Below are 23,235 nucleotides of genomic sequence, written 5' to 3'. Positions count from 1 at the left end.
TTGCAAATCTGGGGAAAGAGATGCAGAGATGTTTACTACCAGGTCCTTAACGAAATACACTGGGATGGGTAGAGTACCCACAGATGGGGACCAGAACTCAGATGACCAGACGGAGCAGGCCAAATGAGGGCCCACTGCCAAAACATTGGCCTTGTTCCCATTCAGTTTCAACCAATTTGTGTTCATCCATTCTCTAATGTCCTCCAAACAACTCGTTAGCTACATAGCTGTCTCCTTATGTGAAGCTCAGTGGCAGCGCAACATGAAATCCAGCCAAGTGGATTAACAGTTGAGCTGGATTCCTCAAGCATGGCAATACATTTTTATTGAGAAATTGAAAGCTGATGGTGTGTACTGGCCTATGAATGGAGGCGTTGCTCGGGGGAGTGGTGGGGGGCTGAGCTGACTTTATCCCCAGGTCTTTTGTTTCTAGCCCCGGATAGAAGCTCAGGGGCTACCAACAAAAGGCTAGCTAGCCCAAGTCCCAACGGTCCACACATTAGAGTAGCCCAGATCTTTTCCAGACCTAGCAACACTCCTGCATGTTGATATTTGAGGAAACGACCCTGGTAGGGAAGGGCAGGAGAAGTGCTGTGTGACAACATGCTGACATTTACTGTGATCACTAACCGGCCCCAGCTGGTTTCTTAATGGGTGTGGTGCGTACCTCAGGCATTCCCAGTACATATTGATGAAGAGTGACTGTATGCCGTGCATTAAACTAAACAACAACATTAAATGCAGTCAATGCCTGCTTAAAATTACATCCATGTTACAATGCTAACAAGTAATACATTTAAGGGTTCCTGTGAGGGGTGGAGGGGAGCAACAAGGAACTGAACAAGCCAACATTGTGTTGAACATATTACCCAACTATGGTTTATGCACCACCACTAAAAGCAACCATATCACCCCCAATTTGATTCCCAGAGTAATATGTTTAAAAACTCTGGGGGAACACAGTATGGTGTGGGAAGAATGGACAAATCTTTCCAGGGACTTTTTGTGGCCATAGGGGGGCTCAAGTACTCTGATGAGCATAAACACCAGACCTTAATGCAATTTCTGTGTAAGGAGGGAGTGCACATAATTAAACATCTTTCCGATACTCCCTTGGATGATTGTGGGTAACCAGCATTTTTACAGTGGGAAACAATGTATGAAAAAGCAATGAGGTTGATGGAGCAGCAATTTGGACATGGGACAAATATTGTATTGCAATGCTAGACATTTTCTTTTTCCACACATTAAAGCTCCTGAGGAAAGTTGTACAAATGTTGTAGCAGATCTCTGTGGGCTTTAAACAAAGGCAAAAACAAACATAATTGAATTGCCCACTGGTAAAATGACCTCCCAGCCTTCAAGTTAAAAAAAAGTTCACACTGAAAATGGGTTTATTAATGCAGATTGTATTGTGTTTCTGCAAGTAAAACAAGGAGGAGCTATGACAATGGCCATGCATTGGAAATTGAAAGGCATTTTTTTTTCATTACAAAAGGAAAGATCAAACTGAAAAGCAGCATTTCTCACTGAAACTGCCACACATTGAAATGCATTGTACAATGACAAGTAAGGAAAACTGGGCCTTGCATGGGAGTTAAAGCCAAGTAACATTTTCATTGAAAGTGACATAAGGCCCACCTACCAATAGAGAAGCCCTTCATTACAGTTTGCAGCATTAATTCAAATTGCTGTGTGCCAATCAAGGGACTGAAAATGAAATGTTCGAAAGTGTGTTTATTTTGCAGTTAAATCAAGACATGGAAAAGACAATATTGCCCTGCTTAAATAAGAATATCGGTCAAAACTTTGTGTGTGCTGACATGATGCAATGTATTCAAATATAGATTGTTCTTCACAGGCAAAACACTAGTAACAATTGAAAATAAACGGCCACTTTATTCACTTGGGTCACATGTACATTCCATTAAGGACCGAGACCAACCCTGCTGCTTGGTGCTGGGCAGATTTCAAAGGCCTGCCTGGCTACTTATCTGGAAATTAAATCTCTGTGGAGCTAATGTACATTCCAAGAATTTACGACAGGGCCTGATCAATACATACACAGAGATGAAGGGAAATAATACAAAAAATTCAAGGTTTGGAGATCAAAATTGTGGTACACTTCAGATAACAGGACAACATGTCAGATGTCAGCATGGCCTCATGACAATCACAGGACCAGTATGGCTCATTATCTGCAGTGGGAGATATCTGTGTAGTCGATGCATCCCAAGTATGTATGACCAGCAGCCCATTAACCTTCAAAATACAAATGGCCAGTGGATTTATTGCAGACAGTGTCAACATTGCTGCCTAACAGGCTCTGTGTCACATGGCCTCAAGGACATAGAAACTAGAAGGGCTGAGCTGGACACTTTTGAACAAATTAAACTAATTATTATGTATGTTAATGATCTGGCCATAGACTTACATTGGACACGTGACTTTATTTAGCAATTGATTAAATGCTAGAGTTACAGACTTGTGGAAGATGTCATTTCACAGCTAATTTCAAGGTGGTTTTGTGAGGGTGATTTGCATAAAAGTTAGATTTTCAGAACTTGCGACAATATTGGCTAAATGTATTACATAATTGGTACAGTTTGATCATAATCACTGTTATCTTTTTCATGTAATTGAGAAAATGCCAACAATTGCACAGGCAGCATGGTTTGAGCATGAGAGGCATCTAGATGGATTTGTCACAATGAGAGGAGCACATAAATATATGCATTATGATGATTATTTGTAAAATAAAGATAGTTACCATGTATGGACCTTTTTAGGTGAAACCTTGCAAAGTAGCATATAATAATAGAATTTTGGTGCTGGGCTGCCTCTGGGCAGGACTAAGACTGATATGCAGGGATATTTCTCCTGTGTGAAAGGGACAGTGACATAAAGACTTAGTTGACACTCTTCCGGGGGCCTCCCACCCAAGAACATGTCAATGGGCTATGTTCGTGCCGGTCGAGGGACTTCCAGAATCTTCCTTGTTTAACATATAATAAAATGTCATTCTAGACAGTGGATTAATGTACTTCCTCCCTTACCTTCATAATTTAAATGTCACCACCACTGGAACCTATCTGTCTGCGAGAGCCGGACATCTAGGGTGAGGAGATGAGTGAAGGACCAATCAAATGTGTGAGAAATCTTGCAGGGCCCAGCAAAATATTGAAATCTTGGTCTCATCACTGGTATATAGAGTATATGCACTATGAGAGAAAGGGCTGCTTAAAATTACCAAGAGGGAGAGTTGCAAAAAGATCACCAATAGACAGCACCACAAAAATCACCAAAGTATTTCTGCTGAGATTTCATCTGTGTGAAATTTTTGCTGGGGAGTCCAGAAAACATAGGCTGTGATTTTTCAGTGGAGCCAGAGAGAGAGAGGTTCTGTGGTCCATTGACTGAAGTGCTGGCTAAACCCTGTTTTACCCTAAGAGTGAAGCCCTGCTCAGTCCATGAGTTCCAGCTCAGAGATTTCCAAAATGGCCCTGGGAAGAGTTGTCACGGAAGCACCATTAGCAATAGTGCAGTTGCTGTTGTCTCCCCACTCCCATTGAGTCCTATTTTCTGCTACCTGAAATCCTGGGACGCCGGTACTTGTAATGTCCCGGTGGCACTGGGATATCAGGCAGCAGAAACTGTTTGAGTCAGTGGCAACCCGCCGTTAGCACTGGTGGGTTATCATTAGACAAATAATGAGGCCAAGTGGCTAAGAATTGGATTACAGAGAATGTGTATGAGAAAAGGATTAGGGTAGTTTTATGCCATCTACAACAGGGGATTGGGGTACCGACATGATTTACATACACAAAACAGAGTGAGTTCTAGAGAAAATGTTCTATATTTAAAAAGAAATAATTAGCCTGTTGTTGGGATGCATAATAGTTTCATACTTACAGGAATTCAATGTGTGGTGTTTAGTGTTCACAATATTATTCTGCATCTTTTCACAACAAGAGTTTCTAAGATGGTCATGCCTAGGATTGACAAAAAGATAGTGAAATGGCAAGATGGAAAATTTTATTTTGTTGTTGAGCATATTTCATCAAATATAATTGTGTTGCTGAGTGTCTGTTATGTCTCCATGTGGCGACATAGAAGGTTTACAGGTTAAATGGATGGACACATGGGTGGCCAATCTGAGGGAGTCAATAAATGTTATGATCAGGAAAGAGGACGAATGGTGAGCTCAATCATATCACAAGGTAAACATGGCTGGGTTAGCCAAAGAAATGTGACCAGGCATAAGTGATAATTTGGATCTACTTACATTGGTTTTGGTCAGGGGTGATTGGCCATTTCGCACAATGACTCTGTGAGATAAGCAAGTATCAGGGACACACCTGGTCATTTGGGCAGGAGTCTCACCAAGAGTAGGTTTAGGCACGAATATTGGCTGCCTAAGAGAGATGGAATTGCCGAGAATGTTGTATATAATTGTTGTTTGTGTGTCGAGGTGGGCAAATCCGGGTGCAGTATTGTGTTGCCTCTTCAACTAGTTTTCAAAAACTGGCTATTAATCTTATTGGTTTCATGTAGGTTTTTGAGACTGAGGATAAATGTGCCCTGGTGATTAATTATGCCTTGCGTTAATTTGATGTTAAACGTATGCATGTGATAACCACGTGGGCGATAATCAAATTCCTTATGAAAGTTTTCCAATGACAGGGCATCCCAAACTTTGTTTTATTGACAGCGGGAGACTGTTTGCCTCATCAGAGATAAAGGCCTTAGTAGCTGACAGGTGTGTGGTGACTATCAACAGGATACCATACCCCCATGTGTGGCACAGCTGAGGCATGAGACAGCTTTTTATAGACCTCATTGCTATACCGGCGCTAAACCATGGCACTATTAGCACCATGGTTGGTGCCGGTATCGTAACGTGTCTGCCATGGTGAAATGGGGAAATACCGCCCCATTCCAAGGTTGGTGGGGCGATATTTCCCCATTTCCGCATGGCTCTTCCCCATTCCGATTTTTGCCCCATAGGGCATAATGGGAATGGCGAAAGCGCTAAATACGGTACCGCAAATTGCGGTACCATACTTACCGCGAAGGTCCCTCTGCGGGTCCCTACTTTAACGGCTGGTCTAGACCAGCCGTTAAGGTCGGGTCCTGCAAAGGGACCTCGTAATTAGGCGCTAATAGGTTAACGGCGCCGCAGCCTTTTACGGCGCCGTTAACCCATTAGCGCCAGGGTCGTAATGAGGCCCATGGTTGATGTATCATGACACTCCAAAAGATGCAACTGGACAAACCCCGTTCATAATGATAAGTGGCAGAGATATGAGTTCTCAAGTGTGACCTTGGCTCTTGATTGGGTATTCGCAATCAGGTCACAATCGATGCAGGCCACTTTACATACGGAATATACGTGTATCAATAGCATACGGGCATATAATAAAAAACAAGAGCATAAGAGAAATAGATGGTGTGAAATGTGTGGACTGGGTAACGGTGCAACAACCTTCCACTTCAGGAAGGGAAAGTCCCTGTATTGTCCGCCAGCAAAGCTGTACGAGTAGCACCATAGCACGTTATTTTGGATGACGGCAGAAGACGGAACAAGGACAGGATTCCGTGTTGAGGATGTACAATGTGAGATTGACCGACCCACGCGACCTGGCTAAGCAGCGTTATTGGCAAACAAACAAGTCCAGCCCCCTAGAGAACATGACTATTGTAATAAACTGAACCTCGTAATGGGGTTGGGTGGATTTTTATGTAACCTCTGCTATTATGTTGTTGCTCCCTCTTTTTTGCTTACTTTGGCCAGTGCCGCTGGTGGGAGTTGCTGTGTCTGGTGGGAGCTGGAGTGGGGTTCTCTCCATTTTGCTTAATAAAGAACCTGGTTGAATTTACTCACAGTTGCCTGTCATCTTGTCTTTACATATACTAAGTAATGTCATATTGTTGCAATTTTTAGTTATTAGGCTCATATCAATACATGTCCAACGTTATCCCTTATTAATTAGCAATACGTGTTGATGATGGGCTTTGGGTTCAATTGTACTAAAGCAACCAAGCACGTGCCGGTCTGGGGTCATGGCAATACTGGGCTCGGTGCAAAACACACATTATTAAGGAGTAGTTTGTTAATTTTGGGGACCTATAAACAACATTATTGTTTTCTTTTAGGAGGATGCAGACGTGGAGTGGAAATTTGCAAGGGCAAAGCTCTGGCTGTCATATTTTGATGAAGGAAGGACGCTACCAGCGCCTTACAATCTAGTGCCAAGCCCTAAATCATTTTATTATCTCATAATGAGAATAAAAATGTGCCTCATAAAACTGTGCAAATCAAAGGCCAAAAACTGTGAAAATGACCTCGAAATGGGCATGCTGAATTCCAAAGCACGGGTAAGTCGCCCGCTACTTTTAAGACAAATAATATACGCCATATGCTTGTACACGGGCTTCTGTTTTAGTATATTGTAATGCACGCACAATTGAATTGAATTGTGTTGATAGGCTATCGGTAACTTAGACTAGAGGTCATTGAAGGTCGTGCATATGTACCTCGCTGAGCTGCACAGCGGCACTTCAGCAATTGTCAACGTAGGGTGGGGGGGTGTTGTAATACTCGTTCTCGTTCCCATGGCATTCGCATGAAGGGGGGGTCATGATTGTGCGTAGGTTGCATGATCTGTGGAGGCCATTTATAGATATGCAGATAAGGTGCTGGAGAGATTGCATGAAAGCCTCATTTGTCCCAGGATCATCCTCTTCTTCATAACAGACACGTTCTAAAGTGCCAGCCAGCCACTTTGTCACTAGTTCCCTCCCCATGTGTTATGCAAACCATTGACTTACTGAAAAAAAAGCCAAGCCGTTCTAACTTTCACTTGGACAGCAGTGTCTATTCACGCGTGCCATTCTATAGAATCGACGCACAGGATAATGTGCAACACTTTTGGAACATTCAACCTTCATTGTGAACAATCACCCCAGTCCAGTATATGCCTTAATAATGGAGGTTTGAGTTCGGGCTTTCATAGATCTGGGCAAATCTGCCAAAAATATTTGGCCAATTGTTAAAAGTAATTTAAATCTGCAGGGAGACAACAAGTATCAGAACATATCAAGTGGAGGAAATTGGCGATCTTTTAAGGCTGTATTTTCAGCATGGATAAGGAATCCTCAATCTCACAGACAAGTGTATGCATGCAATATCACTCCTAAGCATACAACCAGAATATACACATAATATCACCTCCTACTTGAGTAACTCCAGACCATCAGAGCCTGAAGTTATCACCTAAATCAGGCATCTGAACTCTTTAGCTCCTCATGTTTTAGACTACAATTCTTAGCATCCCTGGCCAGCATCTTCACTGGTGAGGAATCAATCAAGTTGTAGTCTGAAGCATTTGACCCTTGCAAATCCCTGCGCTAAATGATCCCAAATGGTGGGTGTGAGGAATCTGGCATAGGTGTAATAAATAATAAAATAATAGAGGACATTCCATTGCTGAAAGGGAAATCAGCGGATCAGATTCCCCTTTCAGAAGCTCCATGCCAAAATCATAGTGTGCACTTGTGCTCTGCTGCATCAGTATCCTGATTCACAACACTTGCCCAACTAGTGGCAGAGGGCATGTTCAGAGGTCACAAGTGCCCCTTTAACAGCTGCAGTGAGAGTCATGCCTATGTTGCACTGGGGCTGCATTTAAGATATGCACTCCTGTTCCAAAAAGTGCATAACTCCGAGGATCCTGTCGTGAAGGCATTGTAAAAAGTAAATATATGCCATGCCGGAGTTAGGTTATGGTGGCCAGCATATCTCACAGTTATCACAGCCACATTAAAATTATATCACCATGTGTTAGCCACGTGGGCCTAGTTCAGCTGTGGAAGGGTTATGTGTATTCATTCAAGCCAAAGCTCCTGCTGTCCACTGGCAGGTCTGTAGCCTTGTGGGATTGCCTCTCTTTTTTTCCTTTGTTAGGGCAGGTCATTCCCTTCCTCCAGAGACAGCCACTCAACAGGAAGTGGGCTTGGACACAGGATTCAAATGCCACACCCATTCACCAAAGGCTAGGCCTCACACCAAGGTGCTACATTTCAAAAGGGTGTATTTTGTGCTAGATGGAATTACAAATAATGAGCTCAGACCAAATAATCGGACAGACTCAAGGAATATACCAAAGTACTACTACTTTATTCTTATTTAATAAAGCAGGGAGACCTGACAGGCATCGGACTGTTGCATGCACACTAACAAAGTAGCTTGATTAAACAGAGGTCTTATACCCAAATATGCATCATCAATGACGTCATTCTACATGGCAAATATAATACCTATTGAGGGAAGGGATTGATTTAATGGAACATATCTACATATAGAAGATATGTAAGGGACTACATCATTGGTTACCCCTTATCTGTAGGGCATGCCTTGAACTACCTCTAAATATGTATAGTACTGATTATAGCATGCCAAATGGTAGTGGATTTCCCTATGCAACATTGTATGTTAGGTTGTCCCTCAAACTCACTGATCGGTTGGCAAGCTATCACAACCTTGGACTTTCGGCTCTTTAACAGCACATATGTAAAATGAAATGTAGGTGTTTGAATCCCGTCAGACTACTCCTGTTTTGCCAATTAGTCCATCATCTCTCATCGGTCAGCCATAAACCAAAGTCTTTCATCTGTAGTTGACCTTGTAGCCTGCTAACTAACCTGGAACATTCAAGGGACTGTGAGCACACCACTATCTTTGTCTGAGGCTCTAATGAATAGCCCTTGTCATCGAATTCTGAGTTGCATGTTTGGCTGTTGCAGATGTTGTCTTCTTCTTTAATCTAAGAGCACTGTGCCATTTGTGCATAGCTTATTTCGGTGAACTACCCTTGTGCCTTGCAATAATTCCTTAAAATAGCATCCTTGATCCTGGGCCAACATAGCTTTCCTGTTCTGCACGCAGAGCTTTCAAGCCTCACCTGATTCTGCAACCTAGGTCTGTCTATGAGGTAGGTTTGTTGAAGTCGACGTGAGCCAGAGTCCATTTTCCTATCATTGCCTTCCTTGCCACATTATATATTCCTCTATAGCAAGCATCTATATGTTTTCTTTCTACTTTGCGTTACTGGGTATTTACAGTTATTGACCAGTACATCACTCATCTTCTTTATATTCACTATTACTTTAGCTTTTGGTACATGTTTCTATTGGTGCTTCAGTTACGCTGTCACTCTTAGGTATGTTCATATTGTTTCAGCATAGGTTCATATATCCCCTTTATGACATTACTCGGCCCTCATCAGATTTCTTTTTAACCTTCCATGATGTCCATAGGTGCATACTGACATCTTTCCATGTGGCATCCTTCCACACTTTCAGTGTGATGGTGCATTCAATATGGCTGTCTGAGTGCATAACGTCTCTCATACACAGGATGCAGTATAGGAATGATACAGGGGGTCCCATTTACTACTCCTCTCCTGCTATTCAACTATGATGGCAGTGAGGGGGCAGGAGCTGGGGTAAATGCATCCACCTGCTCCTCTACAGAACCACATTCAAACCCAGCTAGAGAGTATAGCCTTCCCTCGGCCCAGCTTACCAGAGAAGGTAAAGGAGGTCTATCTATTGACTGATCCTGTTTTACCTTTATGATTGTGTTGGCTCTTGGTTTGCATAATTGCATAATTGCTCTTAGTTTGCATAATTGAGGGTTGAGTGGGTGATTTAGCGTGTACTCATCCTTGTACTCCTGCAGGGCAGACATCAAATTGTTAAAGTCAGTCCCACAATTCGTAAAGCCAATTTCATATTTTGGAACCACCTTTGGAATCATTAGGCAAGCCCAACTCATGAAAGGCTGGTTAGTAAGGAAAAATGGAAAGAAAGGATGCAAAACCAAACCAATTCTTACCAGGTACGCTGAGTGACAACTATGGTAACATTTTCCCCAAAAAGCTGATGGAACAGCTGGCATGTTCTCCTAATGAGAATAACTTGACAGGATTTAGATGTGGGCATTCTTTCTTTTAGCAAGGTTATGTACTCTCCTACCTTTGAAATAGATATACACAAGGCCCATCCCAACAACCCTTTGCTGGGCTCATTGCTTTGGATACAGTTGCTCATAGCCTATTGTAAAAGAACCTATTGGACTATAGAACAGCCGCCAGAGCTCTCAGCCTATTAAGTGAGCTCCACACTGACAACTGGCTACAAATATTGCCAGCAGGTAAACATGCCCCCCACAATGGAAAACATGAAAAATGAGTTGAGAAAAAGATGTACCTTGGTCCTTTCTTCTTAAGCCTGTTGATCTCACGGTATAAATAACAGACATATTTTTCCACCTGCCACATAGTTGAGCAGGGTGAACACAACGGGACACGGAAGTAGAATGACACTGTCTTATGATGTATGTGCATAACAGGGGAACAATGAAGGTATAAGACAACAACCAGGTGTTTAAACTTCAATTGGAATTCAGAACCACAATGGCAACAGTATCTCAGAAGTGTAATCCTTCATCTTGGGACTCCTCCAAGAGATATTTTCTATCTTCTGTCACTCGCAGTCTAGTGGGTTTACTTTACCCCACATTACTCTTTCTTCCATTAATGAAGATCCTGTACTTCTGGTTCTGAACTTGTGGAAGACCACAACTCCTCTTTCCCAGAGCCTATGTGGTAGTGCACAATAGTCCTGAGCTGCAGCTGAAGACAGGGTATTGTAATACCAATCTAAGCCCAAAAGCTGATTGTAGAAGGCTGGCCCCTTAATTGTCCTTATAAGATGGCTCAGTGCTCCTGTCCTTTCTAGCTGTCAAATGGACCTGGCACTAGTCTCTAATTTCTCATCCTTGTCTACTTCCTTGACGTGTCACAACCGCTGCATACATCAGTGGCTTTTCTCTGTTCCTCCGCTCCTCCCTCCTCCACTTCTTTCTTCCTCCAACCTCTCTTTCGCCTCCTCAATGTTCTGCCAAATGCTTATACCTTCACCTCTCTATTTCTTTCTACTGTTAAGCATAGTGTCTGCCTGCTTTTCCCCCTCTGTCTCTCCCTCTACTTGTCGGTCCCTTGTCTCCGCCTCTTCCTCTCCATATCCAATCACTTTAATACTCTTCTCCACCACGTCATGGTGTCTTCTCCAATCAAATCATCTTCTCTAGTCACCTCCCTCTCCCAGATCATACCATTCGCCCACTTTCTGCTTTTGTTGTTGTAACCCACCCCCACTGCACACTTCCTCTTTTCTGTTCCTCTGTACATTCTCCTCCTGCCAATAAATTGCAGGTGTTTCTCCACTTCTTCGCTCACCTTCTCTCCTTCTTACTCTTCACCCTGCTTCGATTTTCCAGCTACTTCTAAGGTTCCACCTCCTCCTTCCTTTCTGCCCCAATTTTTCATCCTTCACCCCCCCTTCACCACCTTTTCCACTGTCCTCTCCTCACCTCTAATCTCTTCTCCCAGCACCGTTTCATCTGCTGCCACTTGACATCCTGCTCCTTATGCTCCAGGTTTTCTCCTGATTCACTTCACCACAACCTTTGAATGCACTCATTGTTGGGGAACACTGGCAGGTTTTAAAGGGGTCGAGAGTAAAGATGTACACCTAATTCCGTTATTCCATTTAATCCTTTAGATCAATTTGTAGACTAGTCAGTCACTTTATGATAACGCTTTAGGTGCTCCCACAGAGTAAAGTGCTACCTTTACTAGGAATAATGAGTACTGGGAAGATTCACTGCAATTACACGGTGAATGAACTGGGGCACAGCAATGAGGCAACTAACGTTGCAATAACTTGATAGAAACTCAAAATGGTCCCGTAGTACCGTTCCAAACTATCTATCAATTTAATCACAAAAATGTGCATTTTTAATTTCTCAATTTTATATCAAAACCATATGTGTGTTTTATATAACATACACAAATTCTCTTCATTCCACTGGTTGTGTCAGAGAACAAAGATACAAGTTCTTCTTACACATAACTTCATTTACAATTATGTTAAGCAACATCATTCTTAATGCAAAACAATTTCATGATAGAATTTCAAATCATAAGTCCCAACATTAGAGTTGACATAGGTTGTTCAGTGTTGGTATGACTTTTGTCCCCTCTTCTTAACTATGCGTTCTGGGCGTGCAACGCCCTTCTTCAGGTTATATATATTGGGTACCGTTTTTCCTATCTGCAATTAATTTAAGAAAATTTTTCGATCAATGTGGTTATTTTAAATATTTAGGTATCATTATTAAATGACTTGGAGATCAAAATGGCACTAACCTTAATAATGGACCAGGAGTGAGGTCCAAATGTCTACATGCTGGTTGATTACGTGGTCACTGTAAAATATGGATATATCAGTGTCAAATCACAGTGATATATGGTGTGGCTCAGGGGGAGCAAGCGCCAAATCATAGCGCTGGGTTCCCCTGTCGCCACACAAAATTCAAATAATGTATAATAACCAAAGGCCAGACTGGTGCTTACCTAAAAGTGCGTGTCAGTAATCAATCTGTTCACGGCTGTAGTGGATGCACGATGAGTTCCCGATTGGTACAGTAATTTTCTAGATCACTACCTGTAACGTATATTATATGTATTATATGGAGTAACTAACGTGATTCATTGCATAAGACAAAAAATAGTTTGTGGACACCAGCAAATACAAGACAGAAGTATTAAGCAATTGGACGACCATGATACATATTTGGAGATTTTTGAAGATCCAACAGAAAGAGTGAGAACAATTATAAACAGAACCTTGGATGAAGCTTTGGAATCAGACATCATTACAGTCAAAACGAGAAGATTTCTGAATAATTTATATCCCATTATGCCAGTGATCTATATATTACCAAAGATTCACAAGAACCTTCTAAACCCTCCAGGACGACCTATTATTGCAGCAAACAACAGCTTGCTAGAACCGATTGCACAATATATAGACAGGATTATTCAGCCATTGACCCGTACCTGTAGCACCTATATACAGGACACTAATGACTTCCTAAGAAAACTGGAATCGGTTGCTTTCAATCCAGAAACAGATTTACTGTTTACGATGGATGTTACTAGTCTATATTCCAAAATTACACATAAAGGAGGACTGGAAGCAATGGAATGGATGTTGTTGAAAAGCAGAGAACTGGAGAAGAGTGATCCCTTATTTATCATTAAATTACTGACCATAGTATTGGTTAACAACTTCTTTTCCTTTGAAGAGAGATACTTCATTCAAATTTCAGGGACCTCAATGGTGTGGCGATGGCACCAAGTTATGCCAATATATATATATATGGCATATTTGGAAGAAACAAGGGTTATGAATAACCCGAGATGGAATAACAAACTGAAATGTCTAACTAGGTTTATTGATGACTTGTTTGGAGTATGGCAAGGGACTGTAGATGAAATCCAAGATTTCTTTGAATACATGAACGGACTGGCACCAAGAATCAAGTTCACACATAAGATCAGCAAGTCTGATATTGACTTTCTGAATGTTAAGATATATTGGAAAACCGACAAATTGGCAACAACAATTTACTCAAAGGACAGCGACAGGAATAGCCTATTTCTGGCTTCAAGCTTTCATCCAAGGAAAACCATCACCAGTATACCCCTGAGTCAGTTTCAAAGCTACAGGCGAATTATATCTGAGGAAGAAGACTTTGAGACTAAGTCGATGGAATTGAAGGGTAAATTCATAAACAGAGGTCACAGTGAGCAAGTTATGGCTGAGCATTATACTACAGTGTAGGAGATCCCCAGATCAGAGGTACTCAAGCCTAAGACAAAATTGAAAGATGATGAGAGTGTATGTCACTACTTACTCGCAACAAAGCAGTAAAATCAAAAATATTATCAAAAAAAACTGGGAGGTGTTGGCGTTGGATCCAACCCTAGAGAAATAATTCCCAAATCCTCCACTTTTTGCGTACAACAAGAGCAGGTCTCTGAAAGATCATTTAATTGAGTCAGATTTCACACAAAAAACGAAAGTAAAAAAGGCATACAGGGGTACATTAACATGCAACAATTTCAATTGCTGCAATAATGTACTGAAAGGTGATTCCATCTTCCATCCATATAATGGCAAAAAAATTGCATTACTACATACATCAACTTGTGATACGAGAAGTGAAATTTATGGAATCAAGTGCCCTTGTGGCATGCTCTATGTGGGAGTTACCAGTAGGAAAGCTAAAGTGAGATGGGGAAAACATAAATCGAACATAAGGAACTGTTCTACCAAGTCACCAGTTGCACAACACTTTAGTGCAGAAAGACACACTATTGCACAAATGAAGTTTGTTATTCTTGAATCAGTGAAACTCCCCAGAAGAGGGGGTAACCTCATGAAAATGTTACAACAGAGGGAGATCTTTTGGATCGAAAGACTTGACACCATGTATCCTCGAGGTATGAATATCGATTGGGACTTGAATTATTTTTTGTGAGATTTTAAATATGGTGCTAACTAATGCGACAGTACATATCTTGTTATATCATAATGGAACGTGGTTAAACCTGAAATAATGTGCGATACTATCATGTATGTAACTGACACTACTGTGTTCTATGTATGAATAGAGTAATACCTGGCAAGCAGGTCATGTACTTTTATGTTTTGACCAAGCTATGGGGAACGATTTCAGAAATGTGTGATTCGATATTTAAATATACAATGCTATATATACCTCTTTGTTGCATTAAGGTGGAACATACAACTTCACTTGGCAAACTCTAATTTTAGGTTATTAATAGCGAAGATTTCCTTTTAAATTCGTTCATTTAAGTACCTCCCTTAGTACTGAAAACATTTAGTGAAATAGTGGTCCTTATTTGTCCAACAACAAGTTAGACCATTCGAAGATGGCGCCCATATTCGAATGACCATAGAAATAATAGAAGGACACACTAGGGACAGTTTGTCTCGCTGAATCGTTACGCGAGCACAGAGACGGCTGAGGATAGCCGATAGAGGAGACGTTCGACAGGGAGCCCAATTTCCGGATGCGAATCCTTGAGGTACAGAGACGCTATTCGCGACTTACATTATTGAACTGATAACTTTTGGGTCAATACAGAGTGTTTTTAAATCCGATACTCTGTTCTGCTATTGATAACAGGGATCTCTTGAAAAACGTAACCACGAGGCAGCAAAGTGAGCGAGCAGTTTCGTATTCAGAACAGGTAGGCTGCCTTTCCACGAACTATTTTTTGTCTTATGCAATGAATCACGTTAGTTACTCCATATTATACATATAATATACGTTACAGGTAGTGATCTAGAAAATTACTGTACCAATCGGGAACTCACCGTGCATCCACTACAGCCGTGAACAGATTGATTACTGACACGCACTTTTAGGTAAGCACCAGTCTGGCCTTTGGTTATTATACATTATTTGAATTTTGTGTGGCGACAGGGGGACCCAGCATTATGATTTGGCGCTTGCTCCCCCTGAGCCACACCATATATCACTGTGATTTGACACTGATATATTCATATTTTACAGTGACCACGTAATCAACCAGCATGTAGACATTTGGACCTCACTCCTGGTCCACTATTAAGGTTAGTGCCATTTTGATCTCCGAGTCATTTAATAATGATACCTAAATATTTAAAATAACCACATTGATCGAAATGTTTTCTTAAATTAATTGCAGATAGGAAGAACGGTACCCAATATATCACACCTGAAGAAGGGCGTTGCACGCCCGAAACGCGTACTTAAGAAGAGGGGACACAAGTCATGGCAACACTGAACAACCTATGTCAACTCTAATGTTGGGACTTATGATTTGAAATTCTATCATGAAATTGTTTTGCATTAAGAATGATGTTGCTTAACATAATTGTAAATGAAGTTATGTGTAAGAAGAACTTGTATCTTTGTTCTCTGACACAACCTGTGGAATGAATAGAATTTGTGTATGTTATATAAAACACATATATGGTTTTGATATAAAATAGAGAAATTGAAAATTCACATTTTTGTGTTTAAATTGATTGATAGGTTGGAATGGTACTACAGGACCATTTTGAGGTTCTATCAAGTAATTGCAACGTTAGTTGCCTCATTGCTGTGCCCCAGTTCATTCACTGTGTAATTGCAGTGAATCTTCCCAGTACTCAGGTTTTAAAGGGGACCTGTCCTACAATTGCGGGCTTCCTTTCCATAACTCTAGTCTGGTGCATACATGTATCTCCCCCCCATTAGTAATTGGTTAACTCCCAATAGCTCCACCCCTTTAGGCCCACCCCTTTAGGCCCACCACCCCTTCCTTTGCCAATGAACAAAGACACTGTAAAAGATGTCCTCCATAAGTAATTGCCACTCACAGCATGCCTGAAAGAGGCAGCTGTAGTAGAGTTAATTACTTCTATTTCTCCACTATGTGTGTTCATGCTTCAAAGAGAGTTCCCAGCTAGTGAGATAGTATGTTACGGCAACGTTTCTCTTACTGGCTGCCCAATTTCATTTCTGAGGTTGTACAGTCTTTTCTTCTGCAGTCGTGGGATTTGATGTCCAGAGCACACCCTCAGTTTTTTGTGATGCTGAGCCTGAAAATCCCCTTAATGGTGAGGATCTGGTTAAGAGACATTCTGTGAAGTGAAGGGGCGGAATTATGATAGGCAGGAGGGCTCTGGTCAATGGAAGACTTCCACTATTTCGAATCTCAATGTCTTTCTCTCTCTTTCCTGGCCCCTCCACTTCATCTGGAGTTCTTTTGTTGTGACATCAGAAAGGCACATTCCACTCTGTTTAAGAGCAGGGATTGGAGCACAAATGCAGGCAAGCTTTAGTCCAATCAGCTGAGGACTTTGGCCTTTAACAGAATGGGTCTCCCATCCCTTCTTCAGATTCACTCAAATCTTCTCGGATCCTTTGAGGCTGCAGATTCGTTCTGAAGATCTCACTGGACTTCCTTTGTGAAAGTTGCACTTTCCAAAGCCCTCAGCCAGAGGTGAAGAAGGAATCATCCGAGACAGAAGAAAGATCTGTTCCCAATCCACTCCTATTTTGGATTTGTCTTGTGTTTTTTGGGAGGTAGCCGGGGTCCGGTTTGCCCTCTTTAGTCAAAGCAGAGAGAGAAACCTAAAAAGCAATCTTCTTGGGCTCCCTCATTCTTCTCTGCTAAAAACACTAGAGCCTAGAGCAGTGGCTGCTCATAAAATAATAATGTACAGAGGTGTAAATATTTTCCTGAATTTTATCAAGCTAATACGCATGCCATACTTAGGGTGCTTTTGGGTGTTTTAAAATAACGAGGTTGGAATCTTGTATTTTGTAGCACAAGTTTTAGTAAAAAATTGATTAAAAGCTATAGCATTTACAATCGTTTTTTTCAGTGCTGAACATGAACAACTCAATTTCTTAACAGGTCCTTGACAATACACTGGAGCATTTTGTAACACATTGTTATGCTGGTTGTAGCCCAAACAAACTATGGCACCTATTTCAGCAATATATGCCAGCTTCACATCCCTTTAAGTCTGGTTGTGCCCAAAGCAGCCCAAAAACCTTGCCCCCATTTTAGGCTGGTTTTGTCAAAAAAGATAAAGGCATCAGGATTGTCTCAACAATTGATACCGGCTTTGCCTTAATAAAACTCCTTTTCATGCTTCTTGTGCAGGAAGCAAATGCTGTAAAATGCACGATTGCAACCCTTCATTGCATAAATCTTCTCAGGGAATTCATCAAAAACACACATGGGTCTTCCACAGTGGTCGAATTGGGTGGGAGCATTTGGGAGAGGTGCTCCTCTACTTTAAAAAAAAGTGTTACTGTTCCTATACTTACATTAAAAAAAATAATAACTTTCTTGAATGGTTTAGTTTGAAAATAAAAGTGTAGTAATAAGTTGATACTTGCACTTCAGTGCACTGCACTGAACATTCCCTTAAACAGCAGGTGGGTTTGAGGGCTTGGATTGCACGTGGCATGGTGTGTGGTGATGGGGTTTGTAGGGAGTGGGGGCAGGCCAGCAAGGAACATAGTTCCACTACTTCTTTTCCTACACTTCGAACATTGGTCTTTCGGGTTCTTTTGATTTACATTATATAAATGTTAACTTTAAAAAAATTACACAAGGTCTGCAAAATATGGAACTGAATGTGATTATTTATTCAACGTGTGTTTTATTTTCAGAAAATTCGACATCAAGTTGCCACTCGAAATTTAGAAAGCTTTACTGTACGAAATGCATTTAACAAGCCAACAAGATATCAGGTAACGTTTAATAGCATGACTTAAGCATTATTATTTTTTTGTGGTCATTCTAAGCAGGATTTCTGATGTTCGTGTTTCCTGAATATACTCGAAGCTAAGCAGATCCAACTTCAATAATGAGAAAAAGGTAATGGTTCATTTGTGAGGATTAGGAAGGCATTATGATGTTTTTCTGGTGATAAAATGATGAGTTAAAATCATTAAAAAAATACTGTTCAAATAAGAATTGATGGTGTTTCCAGGATGTTTCTCCAGACTTGAGTGTCACAGTCAGGACCCAGGGTTAGCAGGCCTTTTGGTTGTAGCCCCTGAGCTTCAATCTGGGGCTACAAACAAAAGACCCAGTGCTATAACAAACACCCCACACCCCGTAAACCCTCCACCCCGCACCTACCCCCCTAGCAACGCCTCTGCTCCACTGAGAGGCCACAATTTGGAAATATACTACCAAGGTAACTAAAGACAATTTTCCAAGAAAAATTAAAATCACTAATACAAATGTGAAGAAATAGACAATACAGTTCTTAACAAGTGCTGATTCTCCTGACAATCTTCATGTTATTGATATAATGCTCGAACAGACAGACATGGAAGTAAAGAGGGAAAAAGGCAGTAAGTACATTCTTCTGCATCTGTCCCATTTTAGTCCGCATGTGGCTATGCCAGGAGTCCGGCCGGAAACTCCAAATCAGAGTTTTTTTCAGGGTTCACGTACACAGGGGTGTTGCTAGGTCTGGAAAAGATCAGGTGCTAAGCTAATGTCAGGACTGGCAGGATTCGAGGCTAGCTATAGCCTTTTGGTTGTATTACCTGAGCTTCTATCCGGGGCTACAACCAAAAGACCCAGGGCTATAACCCCCTCAGACTCCCCCCCAGCAACGCCTCTGCACGTACATATGAATAATACATCCTGTCCATTTGTATCAGGGTTTTTAGACATCATTGCGCATCTAGATTTCAGCAGAATGGGCCTTCTTTTCCTGCACCAGAAAAATATAGACAGAGTCCAAAGAAGTGGGTGGGGCAATGAATGCTGCAATACATCGTTAATATGTTCTGGTGACATATATGCATGGCTCAGATCACTCCAGAGTCCTAGCATTCTGCCTTTCACCCCTACATGCATCGGGTTATCGGAAGATGGCTGAAACAGCACGATCCAAAGGGGGTGCTAGTGTTCAGGTTCATTAGAATGGGCCCCGAATTCCCTGGTGTTAGGCAGCTCAGTTTCCAGTATGACTTGTTTTTCAGGCCTGTGACCATGTCTATTACTATGGCCCGTTTGTAGTTTCTCATTTGTGTGTGTGAACCAGAGACTCTATCCCTTGTTTTAATCACGCTCCTTTGTTTGAGAACCCTATTAAATGTTCTGTGTGTCTCATGTAAATCCATTTGTTTGGCTTGTCAGTCACTTGTCTGTTCTTTTTGTCTAATATAAGTGCTTTTAATGAAATGGGATGGGTGTTGTGTCTTGACTGTCGTGTAGCCGAAGAGTCCTCTGTCCACAAGTGCCGCACACAGAGAATCAAAGTCACTCTCTGTACAGCCTTTGAGGCCACAGGTGGGAGATGTTCTTCCGGAACTGCTGTACTCGTGGAACCCCGAACCACTGTAAAGGAAACACCGGTTAAGTGTCAAGCCAAAACAGAACCAACAACCAATCAACAAGTAAGTGGAACGGTCTTACCAAAAGGCGCCTGTGGAGTAGCGGTTGTACCTATGGGGGAGGTTCCGAGACCCAGCAAGGCTGTTCCTCTCACTGTGTAGCGATCCCAGCAACTTTGCAAGTGCCGGGCCTACCTGATGCCAGAATCCGCACAAGAAAGGCGGAACGTAGTAGGAGTCCGTGAAGCAGTCCGTGGTCGTAACGATGATCCAAAAGTAAGTACCAGAGCCAAGGGTTATCCGCTGCCAGTCCGTGAAACAAATCCGAGGTCAGGATCCAAAAAGGTGAGACAGAAGGTAAGTAGCGCCGTACAGGAATCCGAGGAAACAGCTGTGAAGCACCGAAGCACCGCGATACAGCCATTTAAATACTGGCGCTGCTATTTCCTCCCGGTCACATGACCCGCGACCGCATCACGTGAGTGTAGTCCAGAAACACATGAGCGGAAGGTGGCGGTCATGTGACGCAGAAGAAGCCGGTCTAGCAGCCCCCACGGAAGACGCCAAAGGGGCAGACGTCTCCGCGGGCAAACAGCATGCCGACCCAAGCTTTGAGGCAATCAGCGCCGTGGCAACTGGGGCGAAGAGAGAACCTGTGAGTCCCGGAACCGGGCAAGAGGGCGAGGGGTTTTAGGGGCACAGGGATGAGGAATGGGACCCCCAGAGGGACGAGTGGAGTGCCTGACAGAGCCCCCCCAAAGGCCCACGACCCCGTGGGCGCGAAGGATGGTCCCTATGGAACCGCGCCACCAGGCGGGGAGCCTGGACATCAGCAGCCGGGACCCAGGACCGCTCCTCGGGGCCATACCCTGACCAATCCACAAGGTACTGGAGACACCCCCTAGAGACACGGGAACCCAGAATGGCAGAGACTTCAAAAACATCCGGGGTTGACAGAGACACCGGGGCCACAGGAGAGCGAAGCCGTGTGGGAGCGGGACAGGGCTTGAGCAGAGAAACGTGCAAATCGGGGTGAAGCCGCCAGGAACCCGGGAGAGCAAGTCGATAAGACACAGGGTTGATAACACGAGTAACCGTATAGGGACCCACAAAACGAGGTAGAAGCTTGCGACAACCCACCAAGCGCAGATGTCGGGTGGACAACCAAACGCGGGATCCCACAGTATACAACGGGGCCATCACCCGTTTCCTGTCTGCCTGCGCCTTCATGGACGCGTGGGCCTTGACAAGATGAGTCGACACCTGAGCGTCGACGGAGGCCAGGTCCCTAACACATGCAAGGGAAGCCGGATTGGCTGAAGGAGGCAAATCCATGAAGGGCAGAACACGAGGGTGCTGACCATAAAGCACGTAGAATGGGGAGAAACCAGTGGAAGAATGGACAGCGTTGTTGTACGCGAATTCCGCAAGATGCAACACGTTCAACCAAGAAGACTGCAGCTGTGGGGTCAGACAACATAGGTACTGCTCCAGCGTCTGGTTCAGTCGCTCGGTCTGTCCGTCCATTTCAGGGTGATATGCTGAGGAGAAGCGGACGTCCATACCGAGCAACTTGGTCAGGGCCCGCCAGAAACGCGAGGTAAACTGAGAACCCCTGTACAAGACGAGAACCGAGGTAAGCCCGAAAAGACAAAATACATTCTCGAAAAACAACCGGGGCAGTATAGGCGCCGAGGGTATGCCCTTATAAGGGATAAAACAAGCCATCTTAGAAAAGGAATCGATGACCACCCACAAGGTATCGAAGCCCCGGATCCGGGGTAGGTCAGTGATGAAGTCCATGGTCAAGGTGTGCCACGGTTTGGGAGGGACAGGTAAAGGAAGCAAGAGACCCACAGGGCGACCCCTACGGTGCTTACACTGTGCGCAAACAGCACATGCGTTGACGTAAGATTCAACATCCTTTCTCATAGACGGCCACCAGCACCACCTTCCCAGCTGCGCCAAGGTGCATTTCTGACCGGGATGACCATGAACCGGGGCATCGTGAGACCATTCCAAGGCCATGTTGCGGGTGTCTACCATGGGCATGAAAAAACGATCAGAAACAAAGGGGAGACCATCGTGAACCACCAAATCCCAATAAGACAACTGGCCTGGGTGTGAGGTAACCCAGTCCCGTATCTTGTCAAGTAAGGGCAGGGTCGGAGTACACAAACAAACCACCTTGCCGACGTCTAGAAGGGTGTCTGGAAACGTCAGCAAGGCCACCCCCCCCCAGGGGAACGCGATAAGGCATCGGCTTTGCCATGGGTAGTACCCGGGCGATGTTTGATCAAAAAGTCGAAGGCCGCAAAGAAGAGATGCCACCTGACCTGCCTGCTGTTGATACACTTCAGGGATGCCAGGTCTTGTAAGTTCTGGTGATCAGAATAAACCATGACACGGTGCTTAGCACCCAAGAGGTGATGCCTCCAAACGCGGAATGCGTCCATGACCGCCAGTAGTTTCTTTTCGGTCACGGTATAGTGGGATTCGGCATCTGTGAATTTACGGGAGTGGAAGGCCACAGGGTGAAGACGACCAGAGGTAGGGCAAGTCTGTGACAATACAGCACCTAGGGCAAAGGATGAGGCATCAGCCTCCACTATGAATGGCAGTTCTGGGTCTGGGTGCTGCAGGATGGGGGCAGTAGTGAACGCCGTCTTTAAAGCCTCGAAGGCCTGTTGATGTGTGTCCGTCCATAGAAAGGGTGTGCGAGGGCTAGTCAGGGAAGTGAGGGGAGCCACCAAAGAAGAAAACCCAGAGATAAACCGCCTGTAAAAGTTAGCGAAGCCAAAGAAAGACTGGAGTGCCTTCAGGGAATCGGGGACCGGCCAATCCAGCACCGCGCGAACCTAGGAGTTGTTCATGGCTAGCCCTCCAGACGAGATGTGAAAACCAAGAAACTCTATGGAGTCGGCATGGAACTGGCACTTCTCGGGTTTGGCAAACAAGGAGTGCGTCCGTAGGCGAGACAACACTTCCCTGACGTGCTGTACGTGGTCCTTCATGGTCTGGGAAAATATCAGGATGTCATCCAAATAGACCACAACAAACATGTCCAGAATGTCAGAGAAGATGTCGTTCATGAACCTCTGGAACGTGGCCAGAGCGTTGCACAAACCGAACGGCATGACCGTATACTCATACAAGCCATAGCGAGTACAAAAGGCGGTCTTCCATTCGTCCCCGAGACGCACACGAACCAGATTGTAGACACCGCGGAGGTCTAATTTGGTGAAAACAGTGGCGTGTGTGAGACGGTCCAACAGGGGCGTGATTAGTGGAATGGGGTAGCAGTCTTTCTTGGTGATGGCATTGAGTCTGCGGTAGTCCACACAAGACCATAAGTCACCCTCCTTCTTGGGAACGAAGAAAATGGGGCTCGC

General features: G+C 43.5%; 1 protein-coding gene across 2 annotated transcripts in view; it reads left to right on the top strand.

Annotated features, from left to right (window-relative positions):
- Window positions 1–23,235, top strand: part of TRPC7 (transient receptor potential cation channel subfamily C member 7) — a 1,454,711-nt gene that overhangs the window by 1,366,842 nt on the left and 64,634 nt on the right. For both annotated transcript variants that reach the window (XM_069652608.1, XM_069652607.1), the window contains exons 9-10: window positions 6,157–6,378; window positions 18,158–18,238. In XM_069652608.1, the coding sequence (XP_069508709.1) occupies window positions 6,157–6,378; window positions 18,158–18,238 (303 nt within the window). The remainder of the gene's footprint in view (window positions 1–6,156; window positions 6,379–18,157; window positions 18,239–23,235) is intronic.

The sequence above is a fragment of the Ambystoma mexicanum genome, chromosome 3p (assembly GCF_040938575.1).
Source record: "Ambystoma mexicanum isolate Mex_15411 chromosome 3p, UKY_AmexF1_1, whole genome shotgun sequence".
In the NCBI taxonomy this organism is placed as follows: domain Eukaryota; kingdom Metazoa; phylum Chordata; class Amphibia; order Caudata; family Ambystomatidae; genus Ambystoma; species Ambystoma mexicanum.
Note: the sequence above shows the minus strand (reverse complement) of the source record. Positions and strands in the feature narration are given on the sequence as shown.